The sequence below is a fragment of the Desmodus rotundus genome, chromosome 1 (assembly GCF_022682495.2).
Source record: "Desmodus rotundus isolate HL8 chromosome 1, HLdesRot8A.1, whole genome shotgun sequence".
Taxonomy (NCBI): Eukaryota; Metazoa; Chordata; class Mammalia; order Chiroptera; family Phyllostomidae; genus Desmodus; species Desmodus rotundus.
The window spans coordinates 173,440,011-173,466,082 of NC_071387.1; the positions used below are offsets into that span (position 1 = coordinate 173,440,011).

General features: G+C 44.1%; 1 protein-coding gene across 2 annotated transcripts in view; it reads right to left on the reverse strand.

The window, feature by feature from the left end:
- Positions 1-24,646, reverse strand: part of RGS7BP (regulator of G protein signaling 7 binding protein) — an 86,873-nt gene extending 62,227 nt beyond the window's left edge. Inside the window, exons 1-2 of one of the 2 annotated variants that reach the window (XM_045186363.3) lie at positions 23,309-23,569; positions 22,703-22,869 (exon numbers count right to left, since the gene is read on the reverse strand). In XM_045186363.3, the coding sequence (XP_045042298.1) occupies positions 22,703-22,869; positions 23,309-23,521 (380 nt within the window). In that variant the 5' untranslated portion in view covers positions 23,522-23,569. Of the gene's footprint in view, positions 1-22,702; positions 22,870-23,308; positions 23,570-23,774 lie in introns of those variants that run through there. The other variant, XM_024578575.4, reaches the window with a different exon arrangement.
- Between the last annotated feature and the right edge of the window lie 1,426 nt (positions 24,647-26,072).

A 26,072-nucleotide genomic window follows, 5' to 3' on the forward strand; every position in this document is an offset into this window, starting at 1 on the left:
ATGCTCTGCTCCAGATTGTCACATGTCATTCCATTCAGGTCTCATCTCACATGTCACCCCCTCAGAGAAGACTTCCCTTGACACCTACATGTAAAGACTGCCCTAGACAGCTGCCCTATACCTGCCCCCAGATGGGACACACTTGCTGTCACGATATACTTTCTATTATTGTCTTTGTACACACACAGTTTTGCAATTATCTTGTTGATTTTTCTTATTTATCATATGTGTTTTCTAGCAGATATAGATTCCATGAGGGCATATCAGATCGGCTTTATTTTCTGGGATACCATCGGGCCTGGTATGTAGGAGGCGCTCAACAAATCTTTGTGGAAAGAGTAACTGTAACTCAGAAATAAACATGAGGAAAAAAGAGTGGGATAATTTCCAACCATCTTACTTTAATGTGTACAGCTAAAAAAAGGCATAAAACTTTGAATGTGTGTGAAATTGTTCTTGAAGTTCAGGTCTATGGTAGGTGGTTAAGTTCATTCAGGGGAAAAAAAATATCAGGTGATGATCTCTACGTTTACTTCCTAATCCTGCTTTTGAGGGCAGTGCTTCTCAACTTTGGAATCACCTAGGTAGCCTGGGTGCACTCGCAGGCAGCTGATGCAATTGATGTGGCCTATGGCCTAAGCATCACAAGCTATAAGAGCTTTCCAGGTATTTGTAATATGCAGCCACAGTCAAGAACCCCTGTTCTAGGGGATAGTTTTGGACCTCATGAAATATGCTTTCCAAAGTCTATGAAATCTGGAAAATAGAGCCATTGCTTTAGAACCCAGTATTAGAGGTTTCCATAGCTTCTTATTCATTGATACACCCAGGGAAGGAAAAGCCTGGCTGAATTTCAGTATCACCAAGAACGTCAGGCTCTCTAAAGCTGGGAAAGCAATGAAAAGGCTGATGATGTTTCAGAAGCAATGAAAAGAGAAATGAATGTAGGTGGGGGGTGATGTTCTACTGAAGAGCATAGAAATGAAGGGGCTACATGTGGGTTCAGTAGAGAAGCTGGTATGGTTATCACCTGGACCGTATCACTGGATGGAAGAGTTCTCAGGGAGGGCATCCAGGCGATGATTGGTCAGCAGGGGAGATTAACTGGTAACAGCAAGTTTAAGTTAGCAGTGCTCTGGGAAATGAAGGCACAAGGGTGGTAGACCAGGTTTCAATCAGTCTGCACATGGGATGAAGCTGCGAGGAAAGATCCAGAGACACAAGAGGCAAGAGCAGTCCTGGAGAAAGTAGTCCGGCAACACCAGTGATTCAGGCTGTGCGTGGGCTGACTCAGCAGTGGACGTAGCCCCCTGCCACTCAAACTTGCCAGAGCAGAATAGGGGCAAGGAGGGCACCACACCCCCCAGAGAATATAGGATGGGGACTGAAGGTAAGCGGGGTCCCCCTGGAACTGAGAAACTCAGAGAAACTTTCATTATTCATGGACACATTTGAGCAGCTGATGCTTTCACATACTTTCTCCGTGACATGGCAGACTGGACCATCATTAGATGTATTGTTTTTAAAGGGAAACGGCCTTGTACAATAAACATTTAGAAAGGCAAACATCGATACTCTAACATTTAACTTCCAGAAACAAAAGGTTATTATTTTGACTCTTGAAAAGGTATTTATTTACACAGTTTCTCCTAAGAGTAAATGTTCTTCATAAAGCCCATTCCGCTCCTCTGCCTTTGCAGATTAAGCCTCATTGTTCTGGGTTTCTTTCTGCTTCAGTTTATGAAAACACACACGGACTTGATACAACCCTGGTGCAGCTTCAGGAAAGAGGATATTACAACAAACTCTGGTGGTGTTTGCATTGTCTAGTAAAAGATTTAAACCATGATAACATTAAGTCATTGTTTAGCTCTTCCCATGTACGGCTCCAGCTCAGTTTTTATCACCGAAATTAGCCTGGCTTTAAGTATAAATGTGTCTTTGGTGAGTTCTCTATATTTTTCTGAAAGACAGTAAGCATGTCAAAAAGATTTGTGAAACAAAATCTTTCAAGACCTGAGATGCTCTCTAAAAATAGTACTTATCTACTGATAAGGAATTTTTATTCTTTACTTGCGTGTGTATGTATGTAGCAAAATGGGTATAAAAATTGAGCAGGAAGTAAATTTTGAAGATGATAAAAATTTTAAAACTGTCTAAACATAATAGCCTCTCTGGTACTCCAGTGTTATCGATAAAGAGGTTCTGTAAATTACCAACAACCTCCTATGTGGTTTGAAAAGTTAGATTATCTCAATTCTTGCATTGCAACACATACACACTCCAAATCATACAAGCAAGGACAGGCCCACTACATACATGCACAAACAAGGTTGTTTTTTTCAGGATCTATGAATTTTTTTATCTTTGTATTCCCAGAACCAGGTACTGAAAACCTCAGTTTTAAGAAAGTGCGTAAATTGGGTTAGCCAAAAAAATCATTCAGATTTTTTTCTGTATGATGGCTCTAGTATACTTAGTTGTCTTTAACTTCATTCAAAACAATATTGTTATATTGCATTGTGACAGCTGTCATATCAGTGTGAACTTAAAAAAAAACTTGTCAAAATTGGTGAATTGTTGTGTAACCACTTTACCATTGAAATAGAAGAAAATATAGAAAATTTTCAGCATATTATGGTTTATTATTTCAGCTTTATTATGCTTATTATTATATTATTTTATTATTATATTATACTTTATTATTATTATGCTTTATTAAGAAAGGTAAAAACACAAGAAAGATTTGTGCAGTGTATGGAGAAGGTGCTGTGATGATCGAATGTGTCAAAAGTGGTTTGCACAGTTTCGTGGTACTATTGACATTTTGGCCAAATAATTCTTTGCTGTGGGACTGTCCTATGCATTGGAAGATGTTTAGCAGCACCCCTGGCTTCTGCCCGCTAGAAGCCAGTAGTGAGAGAAAGCTGATATACTCAAAATATCCAAATCAATAAAGTTATTGGTGAAATGAAAAATGTGTCTTTTATTTTATGGAAAAAACTAATGGACTTTTTGGCCGACTCAATAAATGTCAGTCAAGCGAATGGATGATCAAGGAGCGTGTTTCCAGACTCTGCGTACAGCCCCCCTAGCCCCTCTGCGCGGGGCGGCTTCTCCATGCAGCGGCGCTCCATCAGATAGCTAAGGAGAGAGAGCGTGTGCCCACAGAGCGACTAACGAACTCCCAGCTGCAGAGTGTTTTCTTCTCAATGTGCAAATTGACTGATGTCTCCAATGACTTTGAGTGACTAAACACGGATTTTTTTAAGTTAAAAGAATGAAGAAAAATATTCTCATTTTCATAGTAGCTTGTAATTTTCCTTAGAAACCTCTTTTATGAGAGATTCTAAAACTGCAAGAAAAAGAGATTTTTTTTAACTATTGTTGTTCTCTAGGGGACATTTGTCATTTCTTTGGCCATCTGATATTGAACCCTCTTGTCGTGGAAAGAGTACTCATTATCGGTGGCATTAGGGGTCACAATGTCCTGCTTTCCGCTATAGAAGGTGAAAGGAAGAAGGCTTCAGCCCCGCTGCCTGCAGCCAGGGTGCTTATTGACCAACCGGGCCTTCCTGCCAGGGCTTGGCGCTGCAGGGTGTGGACCTAGGAGGAAGGGGCGCTGAGGCCTCGCTTGGCCATCAGCGGCCATCAGCACTGGCTAGGGCAACATCTCAGCCAGCCCACTTCTGCTCTGCAGTCTCAGTGGTTTTCTTGGTTCACGTCAGTCTTCTAAGCCTTCCCTCAAGCTTCCTCATTTGATTGTACAATCCTCCCCCCACCTCCCCATAATCTTTCAAGAAATTCTATTTGTTTATGATATCTAGAGCAGGCTACTCTTCCTTACCAAAACAAAAAACAACCAAACAAACAAAGAAAATGTAATTGATACATCTCAATTACTGGTCAATAACAGAGCTAAGCTTATTCTGGGCAGTTATGAATAAAAGGAAGATAAATGTATTTATCTAATAAACTTAAGCTATATTAAGACATTATTTGTGTTCTTCCAGTCACGACACAGGGCAAATCTAGTGGCCTTTGAATCAAGGACTGACCCTACTACCATTTATTGACTGTGTGACCGAGGGCAAGACAGTTAATCTCTATGAGCATCGGTTTCCTCATCTATACACTAGAATAAAAATATCACACAGCTATGTTCTATGGAAAATATGAGATTATTCTGATCATGATAGCACTTTTAAGTCATAAACTTATTTTTATTATCCTAGGCCAGAAAATCTCTTCGGTATAATCTCATTTTACACATAATCCACATCTACCATAGTATATTTCCTACTTTCATTATTTATTTATTTATTCATTTATTTGTTTATTTATATTTAGAGAGAAGGGAAGGGAAGGAGAGAGGGAGAGAAATATCAATGTGTGGTTGCCTCTTGCACCCCCACAACCCAGGCATGTGCCCTGACTGGGAATTGAACCGGTGACCCTTTGGTTCACAGCCCACGCTCAATCCACTGAACCACACCAGCCAGGGTCTCATTTTTAGATACAGCCTGGGTGGAGGCTTCAAATTCTAGTTAAAAAAACAAACAAAAAAAAACCAGAACAAAAAAACCCCTTATTCTAACGTAAGCAGGAAAGCTTACACTATGTTGAAAAACTGGGTAGAGAACTTTCTTGTTCTCCTTTCAAAACCTAGGTTTCTCTTTGATCAGCTCCCCTCCCCCACGCACAGGCACACACCATGAGCAGCGCTCCAACCACAGCTCATTTGCTCATTGCTCACCAGCTCCTACGAGGCCACTATCCAAACTTTGGCTTCCAACTAAAATTAGTGGTTCAAACATGTTTTCCTGGTTTACTGATGTCATTTAGTATAAATTAAAGTTCTGCTCAAGGAGGCTCTTAAGTGGACATAAATGGAAGTTTTCTGGTCATGTGATGCAGGCGCAGCTGAAGGAAAGTTTTGGAAATTGAGGTGGGGACGAAACAATTGGAGGTGGCGTCGGGCTGGCACAGCCAGGGCTACAGTGTGACATCTGGTTGTTGGTCTTGGATGATGGAACATAAATTATTGCTGGGCAGCTGGTGTAACTCTTCCAGCAGAGGGCAGGAAAAAGGGGGAAGGAAGGAGGGTCCAATGTGGGGGCTACTCTTCATTGCCACACCCTGGGAACCCCCTCTTGGGCAAAGAGAGAGGGAGATGACGGGGGGCGGGGTGGGGGGAATGTTTGCTCAGGTGGACCCTTCATCTGTGCCAGTGGTTCTCAAACTTGTCTATGCATCTGAATCACCTGAGGATAATTAATAAACTCTGGAGCCCAGGCCACACCCCACGCCATGTCAGTCAGTCTCTGAGGGTGGGCCCCAGGCACTAGTACTTGCTGAAGCTCCCCTCCAATGGGCATCACAAATTTGGGGACCACTGGCCAATGTCGTTCCCATCCTCTATTTCCGTAAAGCTTGTAAACTGAAAAAGTTTCTTTTCCCTCCATTTCTCTACCTAGTCCTGGTTCTTTTGGACCCTGAGCCTCACAACAAAAGTCAAGATATGTTCATTATGTTATATCCATATACTGTGTTGCTTTGAAAATATTTCTAAAGCTTTAATCACTTTTACAACAGAAAAATACTTGCCTTAAACTCAAAGTCATTTTCTAGTATAACCGCTTTTATCGGTGGCTCATCGTTTCTCCAAGGTATTCTTTCTGAAATGAAATATTCTATTTTTGGTGTCAAATCACAGAGGATTCAACGCTTGAAATAATACTTTTTTTTTAGGACTGAAATAGTGAAAAAATACATTTCTAATCAAAATATAATTTCCAATCTATTTTTATCATTCCTATCCCAAACTGTTAAAGCCATAGCTGGTACAATTCTCTTTTTCTGGATTACAATAAGAATCTTATCAATATTGTGAGTTTTTTTGGTTAAGGAATACTTGACTAAGGTATAATAACAATAACTGCATGTTATAAGCACTTACATGTTTGATGTTTTCCTAGTGCTTTACCTACATCACATAATTTAATTCTCACAGCGTCCAGTGAAATTAATACTATAATATTATTATCCCAACTTTTTCCAGGGGTGGAGACTGAAGCTTGCTAGGGATGGAGTGCTCTAAGGTAGAGAAGTCATTTCTTTCAGAGGCAGAGAAAATGCATGAATTAACTGAAATTTAATGAGCAATTACGTGCCTAAATGTGTGCTAAGTATTTTCACCGTGTCTCACTTTATCTTCATAACCACCAACACACACACACAAATAAGACAGAATACTCTAGGGGAGAAAAACAGATCAAGAGCCTTCTCTCCTGGCTCTCTGTCCTCCTGACTTTCTCACTTCTGCTTCCTCTCTAATTATTCTCACCAACGAAATGGGGGCAGCCCCACCAGGACCTGGGACAAACAAATACTGCAGGAGAAATGCTTCCATATGTATATGTTAGATCAGTAAGTCCGAACCAGGAAGATGAACAAGTCTAAGGGTAGTGCATTTTGAAGGTAACGTAGAGGGCAAGCAAAATGTCAGGTTTTTGTAGACAGTGAAATATAAGAACTAGAACTCTACATATATAAGTGTGGTTATACTTGAAATTTCCTTGACCTGTATTCAAGATGGATATTCAAGGCTTCATATGTGTGAGTGGATTTTCTCCCCCTTAGTATTTAGTACAGACTACTTAGTGGTACTGAGAATACAGAAAACAGAAATGTAAAAAGAAGAAAATGAAGGTCACTGAACTAGAAAGGAAAAACTGTAAAGATTTTGGTGTGCATCTTTGCAATTATATCTAGCTACATAGGGTTTCGTTTTGTTTCAAAAATGGGGTCATACTGTAAAGTTGTTTTTATGATCTGCTTTTTCCACTTAATGTCATTTTGAATGTGTGTGTAGTATTGTAAGCACTTGGGTATACTGTTATGTGTTTAATTGCCGTTTGGATATTTAGATCATTCCTCAGCTTTCACTGTTGCAAGTGATGCTGTAATGTACTTACAGTTTTGCAGCTTAAAGGAAACTTAGAAATTATATGGAAACTACAGTCCAGAGTAGTCAAGGGAATTGATCGAAATGACCCGGTTGAAAGTCTGACTAACAGTTCAGACTATTGCCGGTCTGGGCCTCTTTCTTCCATACCAGTGGTTCTCAATCCCTACCAAAGATTCTTAAATCACCCACAGAGATTCTTAAAAATATCATGTCTAGGCCTCACCACAGACATTCTGGCTGATCTGGTGTGAAGCCGGGCATCCATATTTTCAAAAGCCTCTCCAGGGGTTCAGGTGTGCAGCAGGGTTAGGATCCCTGCTCTACATCAGGGGGCTTCTGGGATCACGGCCACACAGGGAGGTATCCTGGGATCCTATCAGTATTCACATCAGCAAGTTAAATGGAGAACTTGAAACATCCCACGATTATTTTTTCTTGTGCTAACAGCACCTACGTATGATACTCTGGTGACTTCTTAGTCAATTTTCATGGGGTAGTTTATCATGAAAGTTGAAAGAGAAGTGTAACTTCTCAGGTTTGAGAGCTCTGAATGTTTGCTTTAGAGCTGGGATAAGGGAAGGCCTGGAGGGCAAATGGGGAGCTACAGCTTGAGGGAAATCTGTGTTTTGGGCTCCTCACAACTACATAGTCCTTTAGCATGAGCTCTCAGCTCCCAGCCCTGAGCCCTCACCTGCTTGGTGGCAGCCAGCCTCCCCAGGCATCTCCAAGAACCCTGAGGGTGTGTTTCTGAAAACACTGGTTGGTGTCTAAACAGCTCACTGCCACAGTAAGCTGGCCTGAGCCTCAAGCCCCACCTGTCCCACAGAGATGCCAATCAGACTAGAACTTGGCCGTCCCTGTCATTTCCCTTTTCTGGCTGCAGCAGAGCTGGAAATTGTACCCCAAGGCTGGGAATGAGGAGTTTACCCACCACTCCTTCAGGTCAGACACTGAGAGTTAGAAAAAGCCTGCTTGTTGTGCCTTCCATTTATTTGCAGAAGCTTATGGAAGCAAAGTCAATTGGGCTGCAGAGCTCTAGCATTTAGTGATTCAATTGTCAGTTCATACCCACAGGTTCCATCCAAGGGCCTGGGTTGGGAAGAGTTTAGGGGCCATGCCATACTCAGGACACCACTCTCTTAGAAATTGCAGCAAAGTGCCGATTCCTTCTTCCTTATGGAGGCTTTGCTCCTGGGAACTCCTTGTTGTTCCTCCCTATGAGCTAGAGTCCTAGGATCTGCATCAGAACATGCACTGAGGGTAAATGAGGGAGTACAAATGGGAGAGATGCCTGTCCACTTACAAGAGATAGAAGAACCCGCATGGTTGTCGGATGCGGTTGTATAGAAATTCCTTGCAGACACATCACAGGGGATGAGGGAGAGTGGTGCCTGTGGGGCAGTGGTCAGGCTCGCGGACCAGCCACTCATTCCAACGCTCTCCCTCCCAGGCTATGTGGCCAAAGGCAAGACACTTCACCTCTCAGAGCTCCAGTTTCCCCATATATAAAATAGGGGAAATAATTCCCAGCTCATAAAGGTATAGAAAAGACTCAATGACACAGTATTTGTGGAAACACTTTGCATCCTGTAAGGCACTAGTTATGCATAGTGATCATGAGTTCTATTTATTCAGGGAAGGGTACATGTACCTCTCAGGAGCCTGTAAGGTTTGAGAAGTCAAGGAATTATATACAGCATCCACGTTAGCTCTAAACTTATGGGCCCAAGGAACCCCTGCATTGGTAGGGGGCCCGAAGGGTCTTCCCGTGACCACCTGGGAAGGAACAGGGGCAAGGGCAAGAGAAGAATGGATGATCCACTGGCCTACATTAGTGTGGAGTCCGGAGGAGAGACACACTGCGTACTGCAAAGGGATTTCTTTCCTCGGTTTTAATTCCAGAAATGTTTAACATATTCGCAAGGCTCCTTAAATATGTTTGGCCTTAATTAACTAACAATTCAAGGCCAGAGCACATTTCCCCTCTTTTTTTTATATCTGGTCAGTGTTTGTTTTTTGTCTTTTAAAATGAGGTGACAGGTATTGACAAATTTTAACACTCTCCTGTGTGCCATTCTGAAAGCAACAAAGAAATTAAGATGGTAATAGAGGCCATAGTTACTAATACAAACACGAGTGATAGGACATCCTGGTGTTTTTCTCATTGTTCACTTTTAACAACGTACACACATTCAGAGCAGGCGAGCAGGTGATTGCTTACAGAGGTAGACACTAATGGCTGAGGTCCATTTTTGGTTGGCAAATATTTTCCGCCCGCCAACATTTAAAAATCATGGTATTTCACACACACAAACAGGAATTCATGGATTCTTTTAAGAAAAAAAAAAAGCAAAATGATGGTACATTTGGCCCACATTTCCACATGGGAGTCAGCAAGCAGTGAAGTCTGGGCAGTCGCTGTCCGCTTCCCATCTGCAGGCGTGTGCCCAGCTTGCCGCCGCCCCACCTGGGCCTCTGCCCTCTCTCATAGCACCCACCTGGGCCCTGATGGACCTGAGCTTGGAGACCTTGAGTCACACACTGCCTCCAACCCCTAACCCTATGACCGTGTATTCCCCTTTATCTCCCGTTCAACTTCATTCCTTTATCTGTTAGCAGTCCCGACTCCTTAAGCAGCATCGTTCCTAAAGAACAAATTAGCTCCTCCTTTCCCAGTTCTTTTCTTCCTTTGCAGCTGAATCATTCTCCTTTCCTGACTCTTCCCCCATCACATCCCACAGAACTGCCTTCGCAGAAGTTGGAGAATGCCTTTATAATTATGGAGGCATAAGGCAAGACTTTCCCAGAATGAATAGTCATGACATTTCTTTTTGCAAAGATTACATCTAAATGGATATCTGAGTTCACTTCACATTTTCGTATCGCATCTACAACTGGTGCCTGAACAATAACCTAACACTAAAATTTAGAGAATAAAGTAAAGCCACACTCATTCTGAACATACTTGGTAGCTTAAAACATATTTCACCCTCAGAAATATTTTGGTGCCAAATGAGGGAGAATGGTTTATTCTTTAATTCTAAGACAAATAAGAGTTTCCAGAGTGATGGATTGGTACCGAAAGATGAACAATCAGAAATTATCTGTTTCCTGATACTGAGAGAGAGAAAATTAAGCACCTTTACATAATTCCTCAGCCCAGTGAGGAGATGATAACGGTGGAAATAAGAATTCTAAGCCAAACTGAACTGTTTCAAAATTAGATGCACTAAGGGAATAAGAGTCTAAAACTCAGAGACCAAAGACCTAACAAGCCTTCATCGTGGCCAAAAACTGGAAATCCCACAAAGGGGGCAACTGAGATGATCCCTATTATGATCGCAAACTCCGTTTGCTGGGAAAACAGGAGCCCTTATGGATCTGTTGGCGAGGGCTTGAGGTACTGGAAGAAAAGGTGTTTGGAGATCGGTCTGGGAATCTCTTCCCATTCTCCCTCCCTGTGAGTCTTTCCCACCTTTTCACCCAGCCTCCGCGTAACTTTCCAGAGTGTTCCCATCACCCCAGGAGGAACTCTCTCTCCTTTGAGTGCCTCCAGCACTTAGTACCACTCCTCACCCTTCCCTCCATTTCTCTTCGCACCCTGTCCCCACTGATGTCCTGGAGCGGCCCTGGGTGGCCAGGGTCACTGTGGCGATGGTGTGTTCCTCCGCCTAAATGTCCTCTGCTGGGAAGAAGCAGGTCAGTTGTTGAAAGCCAGAATTCTGTCTACCCAGACCTGGGTCCAAGTCTGATCCAACACGGCCATTTCTAGTTGTTGCTACGGCAAGCAAACAAGGAGGAGGTGCCTGAGGATGGAGCAATTCGAGTAGACTGAGCATGGAGGAAGAAAGCCTGAAAACTTCGGGGCCCAGAGAGGAGTGCTAAGGCTGCCAGAGTGCAGCGCCAAGGTCAGCCCACATCTGCTGGCAGCTTCAGTAAGGCCAGAGTTTTGTGATTTTTTTCTCCTTTCCTGCTTTCCTCTTCTTACTAGCTGAGTAAACTTTAAAAACCCTCAAATCAGCTGTGTGCTGGATAAAGAGGTCCTTGTCCTGAAGTGTGTCCAGAGGAGGAGAGACACTCAGAGTGGAAATAATAGTTTGTGGCAGCGGAAGGGAAGCAAAGCACACAGGCCAATCCCGGAGCCACTTCACCAAAGAAAGGGGCTCTTTGGGAAAACAGCTGCATGTGGTACCAAGAAAAAGAACTCTAGCACCAGAGAGACCGGTGTTCAAACCCCAGCCCACCAATTATCTTGAGCAAATATTTCACCTTTCTGAACCTACGTCTGCTACACAATGGAGGTGTAAAAATATCTAGCATACTGGGTGCTCTAGAAAGCTTCCAGGTGATTCCTCTAGAATCAAGAGACAGCCCCGGACCCTCATTGGCTTAGAAGGGGTCACCATGGTGGAGCCATAGGGGAAAAGAGTCACAAGAACAACAGTGCTGACATGTTCAAACCGGTGAAATAATCCCAGATCCAACCTAGCTGCAGAGCGGGCTCTGTGATTAGCCCAGCACGGGCTAATCGCTGTTCCTCGCAGGTAAATGCACTTCTTAGCAAGCCGATCAAACTTTAAAGGCACTATCCCACTGGATTTCTAAGTAAATATTATTTCAGATGAACTCATTTGGTAATGCAGTAATATATGTTCAAAAGGTATAGCACATAAATTGCCTCTCCACACATTGGAACTCCTATTTCTGTTTCCCTTGGTTTAAGACAGACAAATAGTGTCCCCTAAGGTTTACTCATTGTAGAGGCCCGGGGCCCCACAAATAAAAGAGAAAGGACATTGCCACTTGCTCTTCAAAGCCAGGTCTGAGTGGCAGCATGCCCTTTATGAAGTCGTCCTTCCTGGCTACACCCTTTCAAGAACAGCTGATTGCTGCGTTTGTTGCGCCTCTACAATATCACCCACATATTTCTGTAACAGCCCTGATCACGCCGTCTTGAAATGATTTATTTATTTGTCTGTCCCTACACAGATTCTAGGTGATATGATCTTCAAGGTCAGGGGCTGGGTTTTATTTTTCTTTATACTTCCAATGCCTAGCACAGTGTCTGGCCCATAGTAGGTGCTCGGTGTTGAATGCATAGATGAACAGGCAAACAAAGTAACAAGGAAATGGTCAGGAAGGAGATGTAGGTATTAAGGGACCTCCTTGTAGTTCTCTCTATTCCACTACACTTTTCCTCACTTCTCCCATCCAAGCATCCTACCCTGCCTGTCTTGCTAAGGATGTCTCAAGAAGCATCACTTTGGCATATAGATTGAAGTATTTTTGTTCTCACAAGACAGCTAGTATGGAGAGAGATGTATGTAAATCAGGCCATGAAACCTGTAGCCTGGAAAGCCACTGGACATGGTCCTGGTCAACTAGATGTTCATGGAAATTTCTGTGCGAGGCTTCTGAGAGAACCCTTCAAAAAGGGGCACACTTAATTGTCTTTTGCTCTCTGTCTTTCCTACTTGCCTGGAACATGGATACAATTTCTGAGGCTGAAGCAGCAATTTTGGGAGCTTGAGGAAAAGGCCTAGAGCACTACAGAAACCTCAGCCCTGATGTTCTTGAATTATGAACCGATGCTTGCTATCCCCTACTGCTGGGTTTTTAATTATGTGAGACAAATAAATCCATATGTGTTTAATTAAGTCACTGAAATCTGGTCTGTGTTACTTGAACATGAAGATGATTCCAAATTGATAATCCAGTCTTTTTTTTTCCTCACACCTCCCAGGGCTGGTTCACCTTTGGACATTTTATACTTGCTATTTCCTGTGCCTGAAATGCTTTCCTCTTGGACATCACATGACTGATCCCTTCTCTAAGTCAGATTTTAAGTTAGAATGCCTGTTCCTCAGAGGGGCCCTTCTGAATACCCTCTCTGAAAACAACTTCCTGCACTGCACCCATCATTCTTTAATAGCATCATCCTATCCGATTTTCTTCACTGCATTTATCACCACTTGAAACGTTCTCTCTTTGGCTTGTTTCTTTTTGTCTTAGTCCATTTGAGCACTATAACAAAATGCCGCCAACTGGTCAGCTTGTAAGTAACAGCAATGTATCGCTTATGGGCTGGAGTCTCAGAAATCTGAGATCAAACACCGGCGGGGTTGTGTTTGGTGAGGACCCTCTTCCTGATTCATAGCTGGTGCCTTCTCACTGCATCTGACTTGGGGGAAGGTGTGGGGGGGTCTCTTTTATAGGGGCACTAATCCCATTCATGAGGGCACCACCCTTGGGGGTTTAGGCACCTCCCAAATGCCCCACATCCCAATACTATATCATATTGGGCGTTAGGATTTCTACATGTGAATTTGGTGGGGATGCAAATATTCAGACTATAGCAATTTTCAATCATCTCCACCAGGGACCTTGTCTACTTTGTTCAGAACTTTGTATCTGCGGCACCTAAAAGAACATGTGGCCTGTGGTGAATGCTCGATGAGTAGGTTCCCAGGAGAGGAGACGACTTCCAGAGCTGGAAATGAATATACGTCCCCACGGGAAATACTGTCACAGATGTTGAATGGGTTTATAGTTTATGGAATTAGAGGCTACAGAGCCCCATTCAATCTTAGGTAGATTTTTTTAAAAATTGATTTCTTGAGTGTCACTCCTTACGTCCTTGCAAGCCCTATCCCATTTCACATCCTGTCTTGTGAAAATTATATCCGAGCCCTTTCAAAGGCACCTTGCCTAACTCCCTGCCCTCTGTGTGGTTTCCTGAACCACTCGCCTTTTCCAGCAGTCCGTTTCAAAGCAGGACAATCTTATTCCATTTGAGACCCTGCCTTCTGTTCTGGTTTCCGTGTGAGGAGCATGGCGGACTATGATGAGATGCCTAGTGAGACCTTGAGATTGAGGAGAGTCAATTACTTCTTTTAATGGCTAAAGAGTATGCCTTACATTAAGAAAACATGGATGTATATTGATAGGACAGGGCCATCCTGCTACACACACCGAAGGAATAAAGAGCAGACTGTTTGAATAGGTAAAGAATTTTTACAAGTTCAATGGTAAAAGAGAAGTCTGGGAATACAGGCTGGGGGCTGTGACCGGCTACGTTGTTTCTCAGCATCCATCCTCTCCCTTTTGCTTAGTAATAAAATTCTCCTTCACTTCAAGGTGGCAGTGACAAAGACTGCATTTCCCAGTCCTCCTGGGGTTAGGCGTGCCCTGCCCTGCAGCTTTGGAAGCAGCTTTGTTTGGGACCACACCCAGAGGGCTGACTCAGCTTGGAAGTGGGGTCTTTTGCCCTTTGTTTTTCTTCTAGTCTGGACCTTGGACTAAGGGTGGGGCTCCTGTAGTATCTTGTATCCTAAAGCGAGGTTGAGGGAAGTCAAAAACTAGGACCTGGCGACAGAACAGTGACTTCGTGGAGCCACAAGATGACTTCTGAATTGCTCATTCCAGGGCTGCTGTTCTGTGGGAGAATAAACCCTGGCATCTTTAAGCAACTGCTCCTTTGAATTTTTTGTTCAATGTTGCCAAATATAATACATTTTGATAACGATGCTCACTAGGAGAGCTTTCAAAATACCCCAATACCCAGGCTGCATCCCAGAGCGTTTAAATCCGAAACCCTAGGGATGGCACTCAAGCACCAGCAATTTTTCAAAGCTTCCCAAGTGGTTCCAATGCACAGCCCAGGTTGAGAATCACCGCTTCAGGCGGACAGGCCTTGTACTTAGCGTGTTCAAGAATCTCCTGGGGGACGGGGCGGTGCTTGTTAAAAATTTGGATTTCTAGGCCTTACTCCTCAGAGATTTTGCTTCTCTAGGCCTGAGGCTACCCCAGGGGATTCTGAGACAAGCCATCCAGGAATCATGTTTGGAGAAACACCTCTTTCGACAATGGGGAATCTTTGGAAGTTTTAAAGTAAAGAAATGGTGAGATCAGAGAAGAATTTTAGGATTCTCTGGATCTAATGAATAAATTGAAAAGAAGAGGTGACAGATTGGTAGTAAAGAGACCCACTGGGAGACACTACAATAATTGATGGCCTGAGGGGACAGGATTCTGAACTAAGAGAGTGGTCAGAGAGATGGGAAAAAAGAGAGACAATAGCTACTGAAAAAGATAAAACAATAAAGGACTTAGTAGCAGACAGAGTCTGGGTGACATGGATCTCAAAATACTTATTCTTAGTGGCTGAAGACTCCACTCGGGGTTTGGCTTCTTCTGGTGAGAATGTATTTCCCACCTTTTCTCCAGGTCAGTTCGATTGCTGTTGATCACTGGTTTCCTGTATCTCTACAGCTGCAAATGGTAGGTTGGTTTTTGCTAACCTGACAGTGTCTAGAGTTTCCCACTAGACAGGAAGCCTTTCTTGGCTAAATCAGCTCTTCTATTTAAGGGCTCAGACTCTTTATCGTAACAAGAGTCTATTTCACAGATTTTAGTCTTTGTTTACATATATGTATTGAGACAAACAATGAAAGGTTTTTCATGAGGTTTTTTTTTTTTTAAAGTCATGTCTTGTAGAGTAGAGGAAATAAATGAACAGACCGGTGGTATACCTACCACTCTGGAGCTAGGATTCATGCACATATCTTTCTGGATCAGGCACAGCTAAACTTTTAAGGGCTAAAAGTTTAAAGAATGGATTTAAAAGGTAATCTCAATGGAAAATGGTTATGCAACTATTCAGTATAAGCCACCAAGCAGACAGATGTTGGGATGATATCCTATCAGGTAATCTCCATTAGACACAATGCGTGTTTGAGTAATTCTGAAGGACACCCCCCCCCCCCCCGGTTTGTTGTAATAATAAACACTGTGCCCCAGAAATCTACCTTAGATGTGCTCCTCAAGCCCTCCTTTGTTTAACAAATGAACACTATGGCATTCCAGTTACAATCCAGAAAAAAACCAATACAGTCAAATACAATAGAAATGTCATAAAATGTAAGCTAATCTAATTTTTCAAGTCTTACTAAGGTCTATGTCAAGTCACAGTTTCTTCTGAGACCAGATTTTCAAACACTAAAGTCTCCTTAATGACCAAACTAGACATGCATGTCCTCACCGAGCGCGCCGCTCAGGTTCAGACGTGCATGAACACAGCCTTGCTCTCTTGTACTTCACAGTATGAATAATAAAGTGATGAATTTTCCTAAAGTTTGGTTTAGCATCTAATTTCCCTCTAATTGGAAAATCTATTAAGAGTGCTCTAACAAGGTGAAGGCCCTTAAATTGTTCAAACGGGAAAGGGCTAAACTTCAACAAGCAACCAGAGAGCACTTGTCTAGACTCCGTACCGCATTTCGTCTCGTTGCCAATAATGGCCCTCTTCTTTAATCCGATGTGAGTCAGCATTTTGTCACTTGTTCTAGAGTACGCTTATGGTCCTTCAGCAGCAGCATGAACACCGCCAGGTGACAAGGACCTGCTCAGTGCTCCCATGCACACCTGAGAACGCGAGTGCCCCTTGTGGGGACTGTCAGGGGCCTCTCCTACACACCACTCCCCTGCCCTGCCCCCGCCAGGATTCCCTTCTGCAGTAGGATTTTGGTTCCATTTTCAGATACTAGTCATTAAATTGGTGAGAGCGAGATGCTAACCATACTGAGGATTGAGCACCTTCGTGAACACATCCATTTCATACGGAAAGCATTCTATTCCACAGCCACAACCCCCACCCCTGCCACGAGCTACAGTCTTGCACATGATAAAACTTCGGGCGCTGGGAAGTTTTTGTGCAAAAGTGTTGAGAGAGTATGTAGATAGTTCTGGGCAAAACTCCATCCACACTGAGCAAAACAAGACGAAGTGTGCATCCCGCTGCAGATGGTTCAAGAGAATTTGCTGTGGGTTGAATTATGTCTGCCCTCCCTCCCCCGAATTCATATGTTGAAGTCCTAACCCCTAGCACCTCAGACTGTGACCTTATTTGGAAATAGGTTGTTACATGTATAATAAGCTAAGTTAGCATGAGGTCCTATTCCAGTAGGTTGGGCCTCTACTCCAATATATAACTGGTGTCCTAATAAAAAGAAAAAAATTGGGCATAGACATATACACACAGGGAGAGGGACATGTAAAGATGAAGGCAGAGATGCTTCAACAAGACAAGGAGTGCCAGTGAACCACCAAAAGCTAAAGGAGAGGAGCAGATTCTTCCTCTCAGCCCTCAGAAGGAGCCAACCCTGCTTACACCTTGATTTTGGACTTGAGGGACAAGACATTTCTGCTGTTTAAGCCACCCAGTTTGTGATACTTTGTTGCTGTAGCCCTAGCAAACTAAGAGAGAATTATTCTCCCAGCATTATGGCTGATGGATAGCATATTCTGTTGGTGCAGCTATTACTCGCCTTTCACTCTTTGACCAGCAGGAGTTAAACATTTGAAAGCAAAACACCTGTACTAGGAAGGAAAATTAAGGACAGAGTGGGTGGCTCGGCACGCCTGCCAACCAGGCCTCTGTTACCTACACTTAAGTCCTCCTGCAGCATGTGGAGCAAAGAAAGGTGAGAAAGTGGCCTCCAGGGTCACCAAGCACTTAGTCTTCTACCACCTTACATAACTGCTGCTGCCTCAGCCCCCTGTTGAAAGGGGGAATTAGTGAATGGGCCTCGGTGCTCTCCTCCCCTTCCCCCACCTCTCAGCTTGCCAGGAAACAGAATAGGAAACAGAAGAACCAGCTAGAAGTGGGCCTGAAAAACTAGAGCAGCAAAGTCAACTAGGAGTCAAATAAAACTAAAACAGACCCCTCCGATAAATAAATAAATAGAAGAAAGAATGCGAGGAGAGATGTTAGGGGGAAAGTAGAGGAACACAGGCATAGTTGGTCAGAAAAATAATTGCTGGAGAGAAAACCCTGAAATTTGTGGGACTGGAGCTCTAAGATATTCATTATATTATTCCAGAAAAGCCATTAGGAAGTTAAGATTCTTTTTATGTTCACAGCTTGGCAAATTATTTCTGGAATTCAATCTTCAAACTTCCTCCATGTGCTTGTCTTCATAGCTCTGCTCCGTAAACCAAGCCCGTGTGCTTCTGCATGAATTGACTTAGCATACTGGGGCATGAAGTCACAAACGCACCGCTCAGATTCAACCCTCTCACTGAGATGGACGGAGTTTAACAGACTTGTCCAACGTCACATGGATTATACTAGAGCTATATGAGTAGATTTCATAAATATTATATGATTTATGAAGCATCCAGGCCAACTTATACAGAGAAAACATTTCTAAACTACTTTTGAACCCTCACATTTCCATAATCTTTTTAAGGTCTTAAAGAAGAGGCCTTTTGATAACCACCTGGGAAATGTCAACGTAGAAAATTCATCGGAACATAGTGTAAGAAACTAAGGTAAAGCAAATTTATTCCAGCCAAAACATTTATTTGAAAAATATTTGATGGATAAATATATTTTTATATAAATGTATCTTGACCACTTGAATTTTAAATCTTATTGATAATTACACTAACAATAAATGACATTTACTATCTTTTAAGTGCTTGATGGATGGTAACTCACTCAATCCACATGATACTCGTATCCTTTGGTCCCATGATTTACTAATCCCATTCTGCTGACTAGGAAAGTGAGGCACAGAGAGATAATACCTTTGTCCGCAATCACACTATCTGTGAATGGTGCGGCTGAAACTTGAACACTGGCAGTTTAGCTCCCGAAGTCTATGTACTTAACCACTATACCAGGCTACCAGTTACCACCCCGTGAAGCAACCTGCCTATCAATATACGTGTATCCCTAATCAGTGGTAAAGCCAGGATTTTATCCAGGTCTAATCTGATTTAGGAGCAATGCTCTTTCCCATCATGCACTACACTGCCTCTCACATTATCATACTTAAACTTCCACGTTTGCTTTCATCAGCAGACACTGGCAGAAGGCAGTGAAGAAAGTCCAGTGCAATAGACACCACAGAAGCAGTACAGGAGAAGGAATCTGAATCGCCAGCCCGCCAGCCCCAGCACAAACTCTCAGGGTTCACTGGAGGATGTTGGCTCCTCCAGGTCACCCCCAGCTTGTGTACTGTGCTCTGTTCCTCTCTCTTCATTCTCAGGAGGTGGTGTGGTTGACGGAACAGGTGCTGGGCTGGGCAGTGAGAGACCGGGGTTCCAGTCTTAGAGCAGCCGCGGCGGGGCAGCGTGCCACAGACAGGCTGGGCATTGCACACCTGGCTCCCTTAATCCTCTCAACGGCGGGAGTGAGCAGGACCCTTAGTTTACAGGTGAGTGAAATGGGATTCAGAGAGTTAAGTCTAATTCCATCAAGGTCACAAAAGATGTTATTCTGCCCAGGCCTGCCTGAATGCAAAATCTTCCTGTTTACTTGACCACGTGCCTCTAAAGTCACTTAAATCCTCTATATCTTAAACTCTTCAAATATAAAACAAGGTAATTGTGCTAAATTAGTTCTCTCTCTGCCATGGAGCCCTAGGGATTCTTCAAAGATGTCTCAGGAGTCATTTTGGGAAGTCCGAGGAGACAGGGCCAAGACAGCCACACACACATACACACCCACACACTCACACTCACCCCTCCCCCCGACACCGACCCAACATACACACGCAGCAGTGCAACACCAGTTGGGCCTTATAATTCTGGCTTTTTATATTTCGATTGAAGGGGGGACTCTGCTGCTAAAAAGTCTGGGGGCCACTCTACCAAGTGATCTTTAAGGCCCCCCTTAGCTTTAATATCTAGGAGAGGATTAGCATTGTAAAGGGACAATAATTGTGGTTAATTAAGCCAGTCAATCAGAGGAGACATATGATTCACCTGGCTGGCTCAGTCCAGAAATCATCAGACGGCCTTAAAGAAAAGGCTGGCCCTGGCTGGCGTGGCTCAGTGGATTGAGTGCCGGCCTGTGAACCAAAGCGTTATCAGTTGGATTCCCAGTCAGGACACATGCCTGGGTTGCAGGCCAGGTCCCCAGTAGGGGGCGCGTGAGGCAACCACACACTGATGTTTCTCTCCCTCTCTTTCTCCCTCCCTTCCCCTCTCTCTAAAAATAAATAAAATCTTTTAAAAAAAGAAAAGAAAGAAAAGACTGTACCCAAACTTCTGCTGATCTAAACACAACCTGAGGGAGTGTTGCGATTGTGTGTGTATGAAGATGGCCTTTAACCCACAGCCAGTCAGTGAGAAACACAGTTCTTTTGTGGTCACGGGTCCTCGGTCCTTGAGGGTTTCAGTTGGGCAGGGATGGAGCATTTGTGGTTTGCTTAATTCAAAGGCATTGTTTTTTCTCTTTCTATTTTATCTCACTTCCTCTTCTTTTTTACCCTGTCCTCCTTCAACCCTGTCTCTCTCCTCTGGCCCCAAACCAGGTGGTAGACAGGAAAGGAGGGGTCTTTGTTGGTGAGAAGTGAGTGACTTCATTTACTTCTTTTCCTCACTTGTAATCCCACACAGAGCAAACACTAGGGCTTAGACGCTAGCAATCAGGCAGGCGTCTTGATGAATGCGTGGAGAGCCAAGTTTTCTTTCCCATCCCTTGTAGCTCATTCCCTTTCAGTAACAGTTACATATGTAGGAAAGAATAAAGCCAGGGGAAGGCAAATGTTAATTATGGTGATGGTGATCACACCTTAAAAAAAAACAACTGATGTATACTTTACACTCCTTAAAATTCACACATTTAAGTATACAGTTCAGTGGTTTTCAGTAAATATAGCGTTGCATAACCATCACCATAATTCCACTTTAGAACATTTTCATCTCCAAAAAGATCCCTTAGGCTCATTTGCAGTCACTTCCTGTTCCCACCCCCCGCCCTAAGCAACCACTCATGTACTTCTGTTTCTTACAGATTTGCTTTCTCTGAGCAAATATAAATCCTATAATATGTGGTATTTTGTCGCTGACTTCTTTTGGTTCGTACACTTTTTTTGTGAGGTTCATCCATATGTTGTCAGTATGTCTTAGTACTTCGTTCCTTTTTTACATAACACTTTTTTGAATGGCAGCATTATATAGAGGAAAGATCGGGAATTTCAGGAGCACGCAAAGGTAGGGCTGAAGCAAAGTTGTGCTGATTGTTAGGTATGTAGTTTTGGGGGGTTCCTTAACCTCTCTGAGACCCATTTGTAGAATAAAGATAATATTCCTCCTTCAGAGGATTCTTCCGTGGATTGTGCCACAAATATTGGGCTCTCAAAAAATCCAGACTTTTCTACACATTCCCCCAAAACTTTTGCTTTACTTACCTAGCATGCTTCAAATTTTAAAATGAATTCTACAGCCTCCCTACCAGCCTCCACCTCAAGTCTTAAATGAGAACCCACATAACTAGCAGCATCAGGAATGGAATTCCGCTAAGGGAATTATATTCTTCACTAATGGAGCCCAGATGGTGAGAGCAAAAGGGATTTCTTCCAGTTATATTGCTGTCATTTTTTAGAAAGGTTAAACTGTATTTAATTAATATTTTAAGGTGGAAACCATTTCAAATTCTACCCTAGAATATTTTATTGAGTTGGCCTTACCTTTGCAAGGCTTTAAGTACAATGTATTTTCCCATTAATTCTTATAAAACTGCCCCTGATAACACTGACCCTCAGGTAACACGTGAGCAGGGAGCAAAGGGCTGCAAACCCCTGGGTAAAGAAAATCCACCTCAAATCCTCAAAACTCAACTTTTAGGCATTAGTTTCAGGATCTTTATTTCCTAAGCCTTTAGAGGAACCTGAGTTACATACGTAGTAAAGTAGAATAAATTGATCGCCTTATTCATTTTGGCAGTCCACCTTCTCTGATTAGGATGTGTCCTCAATTTGAATGCCAACTTAAAGGGACCATGGATATAACCCCACTGGACGCCCTTGGACACAAAATTTACTCTTTAGCCCAAAGCATAAAATAAACTGTTCTAAACCTGTTTTTCCTTCTGAATCATTGTTTCTGTAATCATTTTTAATTCATCACTATTCCCCTTTCTGTTTTTTTTCTCCATTCTTATCTGATACGTATCATAGTTGCATTTCTTCCCTCAATTCCTGAAACAATTTCCCTCCGCCTTCTAGACTCACTTCCTGCTAAGTACGGTATACCAATTAAAACAGAAAAGGACAAGGCTTCTCAATATTTCTACTGAATAAAATAGGTTTGTAACATATTTTTTCTCACTCACTTCAAGGAGATTAGTAAAATGTATCTATTTTTTTTTCATAGAAAATGCCTGTTTTCAAATGTAGACTAGGTATTAAGAGAGGTAACATATGGCTTCTTAATCTTTATATCCCAGTAATGGTCACTATGCATAACACTGGCATTAAATATTATGCCATATGTCAAACACTGGTATCTCCCTCCCCCAAAGGCACACACACAAAAAATACAAAACAAGAAAAAACTTCCCTTTTGCATACTACAGCAAAGAGAGTAAATTAGATCCAAGACTTCATTTTAGGGATTTTACTTTAAGTGGCATCACAGGAATTTATCTCATGATATAAATAGTTGAGTGAATCTGGGATTTACCAAAGATTTTCCCTTTACTGAACAGGGCTTTTGTACAGATGTTTAGCAGCAGATGACAAAATAATCTTAAGGCATGATGATTATACTACCCTTGATGATGCTTTGGCGGATAGTTTGTTTAGAGAATCCTGATCTCAAGATGATTGGTTAAAAGCCCAAATCTGCAGGGTTCACCTGTGAGGCCTTGGCTACCAAAATATCTCTCAGTATGCTCGCATGCTGTGTGTGAATAACCACCTAACGCCAAGCGTCTCCTACCCTGAGATGGCTGCAAGTTTTTGGTGCGCCTGACGGGCCATTTCACAGCCTCTGGTTCTTGTCTTGTGCATTTCCGTCCGGAGTGAAGGGCAGCTGACCGAGACGTCCCCAATAGAAATGACCAACTCTCGGAACAGGGCCACTTGCGTGTTGAACTCTTGGACAAGCTGGAAAAGAAGGGAGTTTCTTTCAAGAAACACTTACCAGAAAATTTCCTATTTGGGGGTACATAAATAGGGGCTTCGCTGACACTGGATCCTCCCCTCAATCTCCAGCTTAAAAAGCCTACGAATTATTTAAAGATCAAGAGACAAAGATGGTAAATTCTCTTTTTCCTAGGCAAGTGGTTCCTCCCCCCCCCCCCCCATCGGTAAGTCCGGTCCTGGAAGCTCTATTTCCAGACCTACTCGCCCCCACCCGTTCAGACTCGGTTTCTGAAGACCGAGAAGGCATATTTGGAGCGTTCCCATTGCCACTCCCAGGTCACTGGAGAGCGTTGCTGGGAACTCTCCCACAGAACTCTCCCGTCTCTCACAGCTAGGATACGAATTTGAAGTTGCGTGGGGATAAAGGCCAAAGGCGGGTTGTAATAGGCAAACTATTCACCTTCTGCGGTGCCACTGAACTACTCAGACTCCAGAGCCTGATGGGAAGACCTGCCACAGCTTCTGAGATGGAACCTTCGTTCCCTCCGCATCGCCCCGCACGCTCTGTTTGGGTTTGTTTTCTACCGTCTCCCCACAAAGCAGCACCCCCACCTCCCTGTCCTTTCCCTCCCTGGTGAGCAAGCCAGTTCACGGTGTCTTCCGTATCCACCATTCTCAGAGGGGTTAGAGGCACAACCCCAAGATTCTTGCCCGTGGTACTTCTTTGAGGGGCCATTACCACCACCTGGGTGTCACCCCGAATCTGGAGGACTGCAGATTTAAAAATAGTGCTTGTGCACGTGATCGGCATGGAAGCGCTAAGGGTGGGGGAGTGGCTGGCACTCAAACAAATGATTAACATACACGATTCCCCCACCTCCTCTTCCTCCAAAAAAGAAAAAAAAAAAGGCGCAGTTTTCACCTACCATCTTGCAGTCGTCCAGGGTTCGCTGTGTTTTGTGGGCGCAATCGGAGCCGCTGCCCCTGCGTTCCCACTCCCCGCTCTGCAGCTGGGGCTTGTTGAGCTGAAAGATCGAGGAGCGGGTGGACCGGCTGGGGCGCTTTTTGCGCCCATTCGGTGCAGAACTCATGCATACACATCCACCAAGCCGAAGCCACTGGTGCAGTGCGCCCCGGCTCGGGCGGCCCAGTCGTTGCCCTGCTCGCTGCCGCCAAGCAGCCGGAGCAAGAACCAGAGGCGCGGCACTCACAGGGTTGGGGCTGGCTGCGCGGGTGGGTAACCTTCAGCTTGAAGGAGAGCCGGGGAAGCGCTGGCTGTGCCGTGCAGCATCGCTTCAACTAGCAGCGAGGAAGAGGCTCGGTCAAGTTCTGCTCAGCAGCATTGCCGGCCCTGTCCCGGGAGCTGGGCACTGGCGCGGGCTCGCACCGCCTTCCCCTCGGCATAGATTGCGAGGCTGGACGAGAAGGAACGCGCCTCCCCGCGGTTCTGAGTTTCCATTCAGATGGGGGAGCAGCTTTCAAAGCTTGTGCTGCAAGGTGGGGGGCGAGGGGAGGGGGGCGAGTGTAGCTCTTGCTTCAGTGTCTTCCCGCGGAGGAGCTGGGCTCGTCTTTCCCCTCCCTCCCCGGTTGCCAGGCCTGGAAGGGCTGGCAGTCCCCGAAGCAGGCAATTGGCTTTAATCTGCTGCCTTGATCCCTTGTCTCTATGGGCTTCTCTGTTTGAGGATCCCAAATGAATCTGTGGTGGGACTGGCGGACGCAGGGAGTCGGTCCGCTGACGTTCTCCTCGGCCCAGCACATTGATAGGACCGGAATACTAATGTGATCCGTCCATACAACCCTCTCCCCGCTCCACAGTTTATGTACTTACCCAATCAAATCCCCGGGAACATCAATGGCAATATTACTTCATCTGCTCTATTATTAGAAACGAAAAGTGTCACCAGAGTGGAGCACATTGTCACATGCTGGGATCTAAACAGGGATTTCAAATCAACTAGTGTGGGTTTGAGGCCTCACTGTCTGAGGCAGCAGCCTTGGGCCACAGGCTATGGAAGCCCAAACCTAGGAGGGGGTGAGGTTTTTATTCCAAAGGAAGATGTCTCGATACCGTAATAGGAAAGCTTTGTTTCCCTGAGTTTTGTTCTTGTGGTGGTGTTTTTGCTTTTTGTCTTTGAGAAGAGGGACAGGAAGCCAGTGGGGCAGAATGCACTGGGGCCATCAGTCAAATCGGTCTTCATCTCATCCCGTTTTAATTAGTAAAGTTTGGGTTTTGCATTCCAGAGTCTCAAGACCCCCTGCTCTGAGAGCTTCCCAACAGAGACATGCACAAGTGAGAGCCAACAGGCCTCCCTGGCCACTCAGAATGACCCTCTTCTCCTTAATGGGACATCAGTAACACAGAGGTCTAGGGAGTTGGCCCCCAGAAACTGGAAAGGACGCCTGCATGAAAGAGGATGGGAGTGAGCTCCTGGGCCATTTACGTCCATCCTTACCACTTACAGACTGAGTTTCTTCAGGGAGGAAGAGAAGTGAAGTGAGCATTCAGGTCCTGTGCGCTGAGAATGCTGGTTGCCAAGGCAGCTTTGGAGGGGACAGATAAAGAGGGCTGCCGCAGGGGAACTAATTATGTGTTGAGAAGCCTCCTGAAGAACAACAGAGCTTCCTGATCAATTTCATAGGGGGATGTGTAGAATATACATAGGGATAGGGAGAGCCAAATATAGGCAGGAAGGCTAACACCGTAAAGAGGTTAGTTTTTTTTTTTTTTTACACAAGTCAGGTAAAAATAATGGGATGGTGTGATATAATAAGAAACATACTTGGTCTTTGTCCCAGTTCCTGACACCAAGCTCCTAAAACCCTTGGACCTTCATAAGTCATAAGGGTGGTAAGCCTCTTGTCACCAGAAAGACCAAGTCCAAGCCCACTCCCCCTCAACTTCTGGGGAGAGAGAAAGGGGCTGGAGATGATTTAATCATGAAAACCCATAATGAGAGCTTCATAAAACTCCCTAATTGATGGGGTTTGGGGAGCTTCTGGGTTGAAGACATGGAGTCTCTGGGGGCAGGTTTGCTCAGACAGGGCATGGAAACTTGTGTCCCCCTTCCATACCTTGCCCTGTGCATCTCTCCTGTTTGGCTCTTCCTGAGTTGTATTCTTTATAATAACACATAAGGAGAGTGTTTTCCCAAGTTCTGTTAGTCATTCTAGCAATGATTGAATCTGAAGGGTGGAATATGTTGGAACCCCTGAATTTGTAGCCG